At 41.0% G+C, this 13609-nt stretch overlaps 1 protein-coding gene across 7 annotated transcripts in view; it reads left to right on the forward strand.

Moving 5' to 3' along the window:
• The window catches only part of STARD9 (StAR related lipid transfer domain containing 9), a 119733-nt gene that overhangs the window by 100662 nt on the left and 5462 nt on the right, over positions 1-13609 (forward strand). For all 7 annotated transcript variants that reach the window (XM_087425982.1, XM_087425947.1, XM_014780610.2 and 4 more), the window contains 3 exons: positions 5-202; positions 623-806; positions 1194-1331. In XM_087425982.1, coding sequence (XP_087282108.1) covers positions 5-202; positions 623-806; positions 1194-1331 — 520 coding nt within the window. The remainder of the gene's footprint in view (positions 1-4; positions 203-622; positions 807-1193; positions 1332-13609) is intronic.

The raw sequence follows: 13609 nt of genomic DNA on the forward strand, positions 1-13609 counted from the left end.
TCAGGCAAAAACAAACCATTGAGACTCTCCGGAGAGAGCGGGCTGAGCGACTTCAGAACTTCCGCCGGACACGAAGCCTCAGCCCCCAGAAGCAACTGAGCCTCCTGCCTAACAGAGATCTCCCCACCCGGGACCCTGACTTACCCAGTAGGCGCCGAGAATACCTGCAGCAACTGAGGAAGGATGTTGTGGAGACCACCAGGTGCGGATGTTGCAGGTGCTGTGTGGGGTGAGGGGGTTGTGGGAGCAGGGCCTGGATCTTAGCATCCTAGAGAATGGAGGCTGCAGCTTCCGTTGACAGGAGCGATTCCAGGAGTGGGTCCTACGTGGCTGTGGACAAGTGGAGGCAGCTGTGAGAGACGGGGGCAAAGGGAAAGAAGAGGACGTGGGAGGGCAGAGAGAAGTCGTGGGAGAGGAAAGACAGAATGGCTGTGACATGCTATGTTAGACTGCAGGCCTGAGCCTCAGAATGGGATGTAAAACCAAACTTTAAGATCCTGTGGGAAAAGAGAGGATGGGTCCTTCAAGAGGTGGTGTTGAGTGGGCCTAGGGTGAGCAGGCAGGGGCCATCATCCACCCACCATATTAGAAGGCATCTTTCCACCCCTATGGTCTTTCCCAGGAGCCAAGGGTTGGCATCAAGGTCTGCTCACCCACCCTCTGACATAGAGCTGATGCTACGAGAATACCAGCGGGCCCGTGAGGAGGCCAAGGTGGAGATTGCCCAAGCCCGGGACCGACTGCGGGAGCGGGCTGAACAGGAGAAGCTGAGAATCCGCCAGCAGATCATCTCCCAGCTGCTGAGGGTGTGGAGTGGGGCGAGCCTCTGATTTCAGAGTAGATCTGGAGCCTGGGCAGACCTCAGACTGGGTCAGCCTCTGCAGGGCTGCCTCTGAGTCTTGGGACGTAGCATTTGGAGGAGGGTGTTGGACTCCCTTTGCCAGCTCAGAGCTGTGCTTACTCTCTCTTTACATGTCATCCTCATCAGACCGGCTCCTGTCCCTGGGTCAGAGTCTGGGAGGAGGCGGCTTTGGTATATAGTTGGGGTGAGGGTGTGGGGAGGTGTGAGGGTATGAGGCTGAGGTGGGAGGTGATGGGAGCTGGAGAGGGGAGATGTGTGGTCTCGAGGGTGGTGGGGGCATGGGTAGTGAGGATGCACCAGAAGCTGGTTGATAGTGGTCTGTCCTTCCCAGGAAGAGGAAAAACTACATACCCTGGCCACCTCCAGCTCCCTGTGCACCAGCTCCAATGGAAGCCTCTCCTCTGGTGTCACCTCTGGCTACAATAGCAGCCCAGCCTTGCCAAGCCAGCTTCAGTCCCCAGACAGTGTGGTGAGTAAGCAGATGCTAGGCATGAGCCAGGGGCCAGGATGGCTGAGGCAAGAGTTTGGGCAGAAAGTTGTGCCTCCTGGAGGCCAGTGATGACATGAGCCCTTCTCATGTACGATAGCCTCTGGTTGTCTCCCTCTCCCTGTTTAGTCACTCTTTCAACAAGTGTTCATTTTGTAGGCCCTATTTTAGGCACTGGGGATACAGCAGCGAGCAAAACAGTTCTTGTCCTTAAACTGACTATTAGGGCCGGCCCTGTGGCTTGGTGGTTAAGTGCGCGCGCTGCGATGCTGGCGGCCTGGGTTCGGATTCCGGGTGCGCATCGAGGCACCGCTTCTCCGTTTATCCCGAGGCCGAGTCCCACATGCAGCAACTGGAAGGATGTGCAGCTGTGACACACAACTATCCGCTGGGGCTTTGGGGGGAAAAAATAAAATAAATAAAAAAATCTTTAAAAAAAACTATTAGAGGGATAAATATTAAAAAGCTTATTTTATGATTATTTAATTATCATTGCATAAATTCTATGAAGAAGGAGCGCTAAGTCAGTGTAAAACAGGGGACCTGACCTAGTCTGGAAGGTCAGTAAAGGTGCTCTGAAGAGAGTGCATTTAAACTGAGACTGGGGGCCGGCCCCGTGGCTTAGCGGTTAAGTGCACGCGCTCCGCTACTGGCGGCCTGGGTTCGGATCCCAGGCGCGCACCGACACACCTCTTCTCCAGCCATGCTGAGGCCGCGTCCCACATACAGCAACTAGAAGGATGTGCAGCTATGACATACAACAATCTACTGGGGCTTTGGGGGAAAAATAAATTAAAAAAAAAAAAAAAGAAATTTGAGACTGGAAGGGTGAGAGAGAGTTAACTCAGTGAAAGCTAGTGCTGGTGGTGTCGGGAGAGATGTGGGGGCAGGAGAACAGCCTTCCAGGCAGAGGGCCCAGCAAGTGAGGCTTTGAGGGAGGAAGAGTTTGAGGAACTAAAAGAAGGCTAGTGCGGCTGGACTGTAAAGAGTGAGGGGAGAATGACATGAGAAAGGACTAGAAAAGGCAAGATCACATAGAGTCTATTGAGAATTTTGGCCCCTTTCTAATCCTTCTGATCATGTTACTTCCCAAAAGCTGCTGAAAAGCTTTTAAGCAGGGGAGCGGAACGATGAGATGGCAAGAGCGGCTCTGGGTAGACCTGTTAACGATCATGGCAAAGCCGAGTGAGACAGTGATTGCTGGGGTTAGGGCACTGCCAGTGAAGGTGGACAGATGTGGATGCAGTGAAGAGAGAGCATCCCAGGACTCGGTGACTGGCTGGATGTTGAGGGAAGGGAGAGGGACAAGTCGAGAACAACATACACTTTTGTCCTGAGCACCTGAAGGGATGGTGATGTCGACAATGATGGGGGCACTGGAGGAGGACAGGCTTTGTGAGGAAGAGCGGGAGTCTAGTTTTGTGTTTACTGGGTTGAAAGTGTCTGTGAGAAATGCAGGGGAGCAGTTGGAAATCAGGCAGTTGGAATACAGATCTGGAGCTCAGAGGTAAGATCTGGCTGAGGATATAAAATTTGAAATTCATTTTATAAGTAAAACTTCATATAGTAAAAAAAAAAAAAGTATCCAAACAGTAGCAAAGGACATACAATATCAAGTGCGTCTTCAAGTCTCCTGTTTGCCCTCCTCAGAAGCTATCGTCCGTCCTATCTTGGTGTATATTTCCAGAGACAGTTTGTGCATCTATAAGAATATATCTTTTTGTAAAGCATGTGAGTGGAAGCATGCTGTACCCACTTTGTCCCTTTGTGTTTTTTCCCTAAAAACATTTTTTGGATATCATTGCATATCAGTAAACCTAGTGCTGATTCATTTTTTTTTATTTTTTATTTTTTTTTGTGAGGAAGATCAGCCCTGAGCTAACATCTGATGCCAGTCCTCTTTCTTTCTTTTTTTTTTTTCCTGAGGAAGACTGGCCCTGAGCTAACATCCGTGCCCATCTTCCTCTACTTTATTTGGGACGCCGCCACAGCATGGCTCGACCAGCAGTGCGTCGGTGTGCACCCGGGACCTGAACCAGCAAACCCCCGGCCGCCGCAGTGGAGTGCGCACACTTAACCGCTTGCACCACTGGGCCAGCCCCTGATTCATTCTTTTTAACAGTTGAATAGTGTTTCTTTTTTCCTCTTTTTTGCATGCTTTTATTTATTTATTTATTTTATTTTATTTTTTTAACATTGAGAGTGATCAATTTTCTTTTTTTTTAATGTTTTTTTTATTTATTTTATTTTTTTCCCCCCAAAGCCCCAGTAGATAGTTGTATGTCATAGCTGCACATCCTTCTAGTTGCTGTATGTGGGACGCGGCCTCAGCATGGCCGGAGAAGCGGCGCGTCAGTGCGCGCCCGGGATCCGAACCCGGGCCGCCAGCAGCGGAGTGCGCGCACTTAACCACTAAGCCACGGGGCCGGCCCCCAATTATTTTAAATTGTAGGGCCGGCCCTTTGCATGCTTTTAAATGTGATGTTTTGGGGCCGGCCCGGTGGCTTAGCGGTTAAGTGTGCGCGCTCCGCTGCTGGCGGCCCGGGTTCGGATCCCGGGCGCGCACCGACGCGCCGCTTCTCCGGCCATGCTGAGGCCGCGTCCCACATACAGCAACTAGAAGGATGTGCAGCTATGACATACAACTATCTACTGGGGCTTTGGGGGGAAAAAAATAAAATAAAATCTTTAAATGTGATGTTTTGTATAGACATATATTCACATGGTAGAAAAGGCAAAAAACATACACACATATAAAGGTGTGTGTTGGTCTACCTAGTCCTTCTCCCTCACCCCACCCAAGGAAACAGTGGTGTTTTGTGGGGGAACTATAATGTCCTTATGCATACAAATAAAGCATATTATGCCACTGCTCTGTACTTTATTTTTTTTTTCCACTCAGCATATCTTTGAGCTCTTTCTACATGAGCCTGTAGAGAACTTTCTCTCCTTTTTTTCATTGCTGCATAGCCTTCCATTGTAGAGATGCACTGTAATTTATTTAACCAGTCCTCCACCTTGGGTTTTCAATCTTTTGCTGTTATAAACAATGCTGCAGTGAATAACTTTGTGCTTGTACTATTATTTCATACATGTGCAAATATATCTGTCAGATAAATTCCCAGGAGTGGACTTGTACAAAGAGTAAATGCATTTGAAATTTTGATAGATAGTGACAAATTTTCCCTCACAGGTGTGCTAATTTATACTCCCAACAGCAATAGGTGAGAGTCCACCTTCCCCCACACTCTCACAAACATTGGAAATGTGTGGATGTCGGCTGAGCCATCTGTTCATATCCTTTGCTCATTTCTCTATTTTTTTCTTACCAGTTTCCAGTTCTTTTTTTTTTTTTTTTTGTGAGGAAGATCAGCCCTGAGCTAACATCCATGCCAATCCTCCTCTTTTTGCTAAGGAAGACTGGCCCTGGGCTAACATCTGTGCCTATCTTCCTCCACTTTATATGGAATGCTGCCACAGCATGGCTTGACAAGCAGTGCGTCAGTCCATGCCCAGGATCCGAACTGCGGGCTGCCAGCAGCAGAGCACGCGCACTTAACCGCTATGCCACGGGGCTGGTCCCCAGGAGTTCTTCATATATTAGCAAGACAGTCCTTTGCCTGATATGAATTACAAATATTTTTCCCAGTTCCTCATTCGCTTTTGACTTTGCTTGTGTTTGGAGCCATTCAGAAAGATTTATTTATCGGTTTTCCTTTTTTTTATTTATTTTTTCCCCCCAAAGCCCCAGTAGATAGCTGAATGTCACAGCTGCACATCCTTCCAGTTGATGTACGTGGGACGCGGCCCCAGCATGGCTGGAGAAGCGGTGTGTCGGTGCGCGCCCGGGGCCCGAACCTGGGCCGCCAGCAGTGGAGCGTGCGCACCCAACCGCCAAGCCACGGGACCGGCCCATATCGGTTTTCCTTTTATAGTGTTTTGAATCACTATGTTTTGAATCATAATTAGAAACACATTCTCCATTCCAAAGTTATAAGGAATTTCTCCCGTGGTTTCTTCTAGAACTTGCCATGTTTTATTTTTCATATTTAAGTCTTTGATCCATTTGGAATGTATATATAGAATGAGATATGGATCTGACTTTGTTCTTTCCAGATGGGTATCCAGTTGTCCCTACGAGGCTTGTTAGATAGTTCATCTAGACAGCTCATCTTTGCCTCACCAGTTTAAGATGTCAACTTTTCTTGTAATGTATTATAATGTATTCTACTACCCATTGCTTTTCTTTTTCTGGGCTTTTCCAGGGTATTCTTTATTCTTTATATGAAATTTAGGATCAGCTTGTCTAGTTCGACTATAAAACTTCTTAGTATTTTTAATGGGATCATGTTAAATTTATGAATCAACTTAGGGAGAAATTATATCTTATGCTGTGGAATTTCCTAACCAAGAGCATAGTAGGTTCAAGCTTTGTTTTTGTGTTTTTAACGTTTCCTTCATATGTCTCTCAAATTTTTTGACAGATTTATTCTTAAGTGTTTTATCTTTTTTTGTTACTGTTGTAAATAGGTTTTCTCTTCCTTTATATCTTCTATCTGGTTGTTATTCTGTATGTATGAAAGCTGTTGATTGCTGTGTATTAATTTTGTGTCTGTATTGTTTTTGGTCGATTCTCTAGATCTTCCTTGCAAAAAAAAAATTAATTAAAGTTTTTGTTCTTAAGTTACACTAGGCACATTTCACATGCTCAATAATCACATGTGGCTAGTGGCTACCATATTGTATAGCCTGCTGTAGATTTTTTCAGGTATACAACCACATCATCTGCAAACAGTGATCATTTTACCATTTCCTTTCTAATTTTTGTACTGCTATTTTTTTCCTCTTTTCTAATTGAATTACCTAGTATCCCAGCATAAATAAAATAGTAGTAATGAGAGTGAGCATTCTTGTCTTTTTTTGTGTGTGTGTGTGTGAAGAAGATCAGCCCTGAGCTGACATCCAGGCCAATCCTCCTCTTTTTGCTGAGGAAGACTGGCCCTGAGGTAACCTCTGTGCCGATCTTCCTCCACTTTATGTGGGATGCCGCCACAGCATGGCCTGACAAGCAGTGTATCAAACCTGGGCCCCCAGCAGCAGAGCACGTGCACTTAACCTCTACGCCACGGGGCCAGCCCAGCATTCTTGTCTTATTCCAGGCTTTAGTGGGAATGCTTCTAGTGTTTCCCCATTTAAGCTGGATGCTAGCTTTTGAGCTGAGATAGATATATTTTGCAATACTAAGGAAGTATCCATCTATTCCTATTTTATAGAGTAGTCTTATCCAGAATGGTTATTTCATAGTCTTTGGAGATGATCATTTGATTGATTGATTTGGGGGCTAATATTGAACCATTCTTGCATTGCTAGAATCAATCCTATAATACATTATATACTTATGCATATGATATATTGCTATTTTTAATGCACTGTCAGAGTCTATTTGCTAATATTCTATTCAGGATTTTGCATCAATATTTATGAGTTTTTTTCTGTAGTTTCTGTTTTTGCAGTATATTTCAGGTTTTTTATCAATGTTATACTCCTTTTATACAAAAAAATAAGTGGAAGTTTTATTTCTTTTTCAATGGTCAGGAATAGTTACAAAGGTAATGGAAACTTTATACCTATTAAATTGTCAAAAATTAGAAAGCCAGGTGATGCCAGATGTTGGCAAGACTTTGAGGATATAGAAACCCTTATAGGTTCTTATGACCCAGCAATGCTTGCAAAATTTATGAGGGAACATGTATGAAATTGTTTATTATAAAGCATTATTTGAAGTGGCAACGAGTTGGAAGCCATTAGAGAATCCATCACTGAGAGAATGGATAGGTAAAATGTGGTCCATGTACATATGGAATACTACACAAGAGTCAGAATCAACACATTAGATGGATACCTAGGCAAAGTACTGAATGAAAACCCTATGAAACAGAGTGAGGTATAACACAGGACTATTTGTATAAATTAAAACTATATATACACAGAAATCTTTTTGCAAAAACATATACAAACAAAAAGATATGCCCTAAACTCATCAGAAAGATATAAGGTGGGTGGGAAAGGGAAATGAGGATGAAAGTTTAAAACATTTTTAGAATTATCTAATCTTTTAAAATTTGGTATAATTATCCTTTGAGACTGACAAGGCATGGTGTTTGGGGAGATTAGTTCTTTGGAAAATGGTCTGTTGACATCAGGGGTTGGCAAACTATGGCCCTTTGATGAGATCTGGCCTACTGCCTATTTTTGTAAATAAAGTTTTACTGAAATATAACCTCACCCACTCATTTATGTGTTGTCTGTGGTTGCTTTTATGCTACTACAGCAGAGGTGAGTAGTTGCAGCTACTCAAATGGTCCACAAAGCCTTGAATACTTACTATCTAGCCCTTTACAGAAAAAGTTTGCCAACCCCTGGTTTCAATTTTCCATCTCTTCCGGAGTCCATTTTAACTCTAATTTGTTAATTTCTACAATTTTTTAAATTAATTCCTTTTTTCCTGTGATAATTTCTCAGTCTTTCCTTGTCTCATGGTCAGTAATTTTGTAGAATGTTTGCTGTTTTTTCTCGTGATTAGAGTATGTTTATGCTTTTTTTGGCAAGAATATCATAGAAATGATGTGCCCTTCTCAGTTGGGATTGCCAGATAAAGCAAAGAAAAGTACAGGACACCAGTTAAATTAGAATTTCAGAGAAACAAAAAATGGTGGTGTAGTATAAGTATGTCCCATGGGATCCCTTATCCTCAATACATTATAGCAGAGGGTACCTGATGTCAGTATATCTTCTTAGTGATGTTAACGTTGAAGTTACAGTGGCGTCTGGGATCTCTGCACTGAAAGTTACTATTTTTCCCTTTATAATTAATAAACATTTTGGGAGAGATACTTTGAGACTATGCAAATATTTTATTTTTCCTCAAACTTTCACCCACTTATTTTAGCATCTATTGTTATATCTTGCCTGAAAAATTTATTACTCTGGTGTTTTAATGGCAATTTTGTATTTCCCTCATTTCTTCTACATTTATTAATTGGAATTTTTCTGTAAGGAAGTGTTATCCCTTCTCTCCCTATTTAATTTATTCAGTTATTTATTTTGTTCAGTTTGGAATCATAAATATTTCATTCTATGAGTTATAATCTAATACTATTGTTAATTTCATTGCTCAGATTGTTCAAGATTTCATTATTTGGAGTTCTTTCAGATGGGGTCCTATCCCTTTTTAACATGCCCATCCTTTTTTTGAGCACTTCCTTACTTTAGTTCATTTATCTTTTTGTTGTTATAATTTATTGGCTTTTAATTATATTCACTTGTATATCCATCACCACAATCAATTTTAGAACATTTTCATTACCCCAGAAATAAACCCCATGCCCATTAGTCATCACTCCCCAAACCCACCATCCCCTACCCTAAGTAACCACTAATCTACTTTCTATCTCTATGGATTTGCCTATTCTGGACATTTCATACAAATGGAATCATACAATATGTGGTCCTTTGTGACTGGCTTCTTTCACATAGCATAATGTTTTCACAGTTGTTTTTATTTCCTAGGATTGCCATAACAAATTATCATAAACAGCATGGCTTTAAACACAGAAATTTATTCTCTCATAGTTCTTGAGGCTAGAAGTGTGAAATCATGGCATCTATAGGGCCATGTTCCCTTTGAAAACTCTGGAGGGAGAATCTGTTCCATGCCTGTCCCCAAGCTTCTAGTGGTTGTAAGCAATCCTTGGCATCCCTTGGCTTGCAACAGCATCACTCCAGCCTCTGCTTCTGGCATCACACGGCATTCTCCCTGTGTCTCTGTGTCCCTGTGTTTTCACATGGTCTTCTTATAAGGACACCAGTCATGGGATGTAGGGCCCACTCTAATCCAGTATGACCTCATCATAACTTGATTACATCTGCAAAGACTCTATTTTCAAATAAAGTTATGCTCATAGATGCCAGGGGTTAGGACTTCAACGTATCTTTTGGAGGACAATAATTCAACCCACAGTAAGGGTTCATCCACACTGTAGCATTTATCAGAACTTCATTCCTTTTTTATGGCCAAAAATATCACATTGTATGATTATATCACATTTTATTCATCTACTCATCAGTTGGTAGATATTTAGGTTGTTTCTACTTTTTGCCTATTATGAGTAATGCTGCTGTGAACATTCATGTACAAGTTTTTGTGTGGACATACGTTTTCATTTCTCAACCTAGGAATTGGATTGATGGATCATAGGGTAACTCTATGTTTCATTGTTTGAAGAGCTGCCAGACTGTTTTTCAAAGTGGCTGCACTATTCTACAAGCTCCCTACAAGTCCCACCAGCAGTGTATGAGCAGTGTATTTCTCCACATCTTGGCTAACACTTGTTATTACCTGTCTTTTTTATTATAATCATCCCAGTGGATGTGAAGTGGTACCTCGTTGTGGTTTTGATTTGCGTTGTCCTGATGGTTAATGGTGTTGAGCATCTTTTCATGTGCTTTTTTTTTTTTATTTTCCCCCCAAAGCCCCGGTAGATAGTTGTATGTCATAGCTGCACATTCTTGTAGTTGCTGTATACGGGACTCGGCCCCAGCATGGCTGGAGAAGCGGTGCGTAGGTGCGCACTGGGGATCTGAACCCGGGCCGCCAGCAGCGGAGCGCGTGCACTTAACCGCTAAGCCACGGGGCCGGCCCACTTTTCATGTGCTTATTAGCCATTTGTAAATTTTCTCTGGAGAAAGGTCTATTCAGATCCTTTGTCCATTTCCTAATGGGGTCATTTGTCTTTTTATTATTATGTTTAAGAGTTCTTTATATATTCTAGTACAAGTCCCCTATTAGTTATATGATTTACAAAAATTTTCTTCCATTCTGTGTTGTCTTTTTACTTTTTTGATGGTGTCCTTTGAAGCACAAAAGTTTCTAATTTTCGTGATGTCCAGTTTATCTAATTTTTTTTTGTGGCTTGTGCTTTTAGTTTTATATCTAAGAAACTTGCCTAACCCAAAGTCACAAAGATTATACCTATATTTTCTTCTAATTTGAATAGTTTTAGTTCCTACAGTTAGGTCTTTGATCCATTTTAAATTAATTTTTGTATATAGTGAGAATTAGGGGTTGAATTTTTTTCTTTCGCAGTTGTCCCAGCACCATTTGTTCAAACAACTATTCTTTCCCCCATTGAATTGTCTTGGCACCCTTGTCAAAGATTAACTGACCACAGATGTCTAGATTTATTTCTGGACTCTTAATTCTGTTCCATTGAATTATATGTCTATCCTTATGCCACTGTCTTGATTATTGTTTAGGCCTGTAGTAGATTTTGAAATCAGGAAGTGTGTGTCCTCCAACTTTATTCTTTTTCAAGATGTTTTGGCTATTCTGGGTCCCTTGAATTTCCATATGAATTTTAGGATCAGCTTGTCAACTTTTGCAAAGAAGTCAGCTGGAATTTTGATTGGGATTGCATTGGACCTATACATCAATTTGGGGAGTGCTGCCATCTTAACAATATTAAGTCTTTTGATCCATGAACATAGGATATCTTTCCATTTATTCAGGTCTTCTTTATTTTCAACAATGTTTTTTCCACAATGTAGTTTTTAGAGTATAAGTTTTTCATTTATTTTGTTAAATTTATTCCTGAATATTTTATTACTTTTGATGATATTATAAGTGGACTTGTTTTCTTATTTCATTTTTGGTTTGCTCATTGCTACTATACAATTTATACAGGAATACAATTTAGGGCTGGCCCCGTGGCTTAGCGGCTAAGTGTGTGCGCTCCGCTGCTGGCGGCCCGGGTTCGGTCCCGGGCGCGCACCGAAGCACTGCTTCTCCGGCCATGCTGAGGCCGTGTCCCACATACAGCAACTAGAAGGAGGTGCAGCTATGACATACAACTATCTACTAGGGCTTTGGGGGAATAAATAAATAAAATTAAAATTAAGAAATACAATTTATTTTTGTATATTGATCTTGTCTCCTTTACCCTTGTTGAACTCATTTATTAGTACTAATAGTATTTTAGTAGATTCCTTAGGATATTCCACAAACAAGAACATATAATCAGACTTTGTTATTGTTGTTTTCTTGCCTAATTGCCCTAGCTAGAATCTCCAGTACAGTGTTAAATAGAAGTGGTGAGAGCAGACATCCTTGTCTTGTTAGTGATCTTAGGAGAAAACCATTCAGCCTTTTACCATTAAGTATGTTAGCTGTGGGTTTTTAATAGATAATCTTTATCAGGTTGAGGAAGTTTCCTTCTAGTGCTAGCTTATTGAGTGTTTTTATCACGAAAAGGTGTTGGATTTAGTCAAATACTTTTTCTGCATCTATTGAGATGATCGTGTGGTTTTTTTCCTTTATTCTATTAATATGGTTTATCACATTGACTGATTTTTTGTATGTTGAACCATCCTTGCATTCCTGGGATAAATTCTACTTGGTAATGGTGTATAATCCTCTTTATGTGTTGCTAGATTCCGTTTACTAGTATTTTGTTGAGGACTTTTGTGTCTATATGCATAAGGGATATTGGTCTCTAGTTTACTTATGATGTCTTTGTCTGGTTTTTATATTAGGGTAATCTGGCCCCATAGAAGTTGGGAAGTGTTCCCTCCTCTTCTATTTTTTGGAAGAACTGTGAAGGATTGGTGTTAATTCTTCCTTAAATGTTTGGTAGATTTCACTAATAAAGCTATCTCATCTTGAAATTTTCTTTGTGGGAATTTTTTTGATTACTAATTCAATATCTTTACTTGTTAAATGTCTATTCAGATTTTCTATTTCTTCTTGAGTCAGTTTCAGTAGTTTGTGTCTTTCTAGGAATTTGTCTGTTTCATCCAAGTTATCTAATTTGTTGGCATATAGTTGTTCCTAGTATTAATTTATTTTTATTCTTTTTTCATTGATGTAAATATTTAAAGTTAAAAATTTCCCTCTGAGCAGTGCTTTAGTTGTATCCCATAAGTTTTGATATATATATATATAATTTTTTAAATAGTAATTTTGCAGTTTCACTTTGTATTTCTTCCTTGATCCAACTGTTGTTAAGAAAGAGTTTTTTAAAACTTTTTTGGTAAAAAGCCCCTTGTGTTTTCTGATTTTGTTATTAATTTTTAGTTTGCTATGTGCTGAGGGAATGTATGATTTCAGAGAAAGTGTGATTTCTATTTTTTGTATTTTTTTTTTTTTTTAAAGATTTTATTTATTTATTTTTCCCCCAAAGCCCCAGTACATAGTTGTCTGTCATAGCTGCACATCCTTCTAGTTGCTGCATGTGGGACGCGGCCTCAGCATGGCTGGAGGAGTGGTGCCTCGGTGCGCACCCGGGATCCGAACCCCGGCCGCCGGCAGCGAAGCGCACGCACTTAACCGCTAAGCCACGGGGCCGGCCCTCTATTTTTTGTATTTATTGAGGGTTTTTTGGTCATGAATATTCATTCCATGGGCATCTAAAAACTGTTGTATCTTCATTATGTAGTGTGTGTTCTCTTTGCTTCGGGGTGTATATGTGTCTTCTTTCTGATAATTTGAGGTTTGTTTTTTTTTAATTCTTTTCACAATCACTTTTGTATCTTTAAATTTTTTTTTAATTTTTTTTTAAATTTTATTTATTTATTTTTTCCCCCAAAGCCCCAGTAGATAGTTGTATGTCATAGCTGCACATCCTTCTAGTTGCTGTATGTGGGACGCAGCCTCAGCATGGCCGGAGAAGTGGTGCGTCGGTGCACGCCCGAGATCCGAACCCGGGCCACTGGCAGCGGAGCGCGTGCACTTAACCGCTAAGCCATGGGGCCAGCCATAAATAGTCTTTATTTCTTGATTTAGCAGTTTTCTTTTCACTCTGGCTATAGAACATGAGGAAATCAGTATATTTCCACCTTCTCTCCTTTTTTCTCTTTACCTTTTTTGTTAGAGTATCTCTACATTGTTTATATTTGCATTCAGAGTTGTTCTAGTTCTTGTGCTAGATTAAATGGACTATGCTCGCTTCCAGTTCTTTGCCATGCTTTCTTTTTTCCACCCTAGTAATTCTTCCTCTCATAAGTTCCTCAAGAGACTCAAGGGCACTATTCTCTAGGTTCTCTGAGTTCATATTTGAAAATGTTTGTTTATTGCCTTTATACTTAAATGAAAGAATATCTGTAGGTTAAATTGAGAATGAAATGAGATTGCTAGGTCAAAGGATATGTGCATTTTTAATTTAAAATGTGATAAATATTTCCAAAGTATACCAATTTACACTCTC

Source organism: Ceratotherium simum, chromosome 3, assembly GCF_057802395.1.
Source record: "Ceratotherium simum simum isolate JZ-2026a chromosome 3, ASM5780239v1, whole genome shotgun sequence".
Taxonomy (NCBI): Eukaryota; Metazoa; Chordata; class Mammalia; order Perissodactyla; family Rhinocerotidae; genus Ceratotherium; species Ceratotherium simum.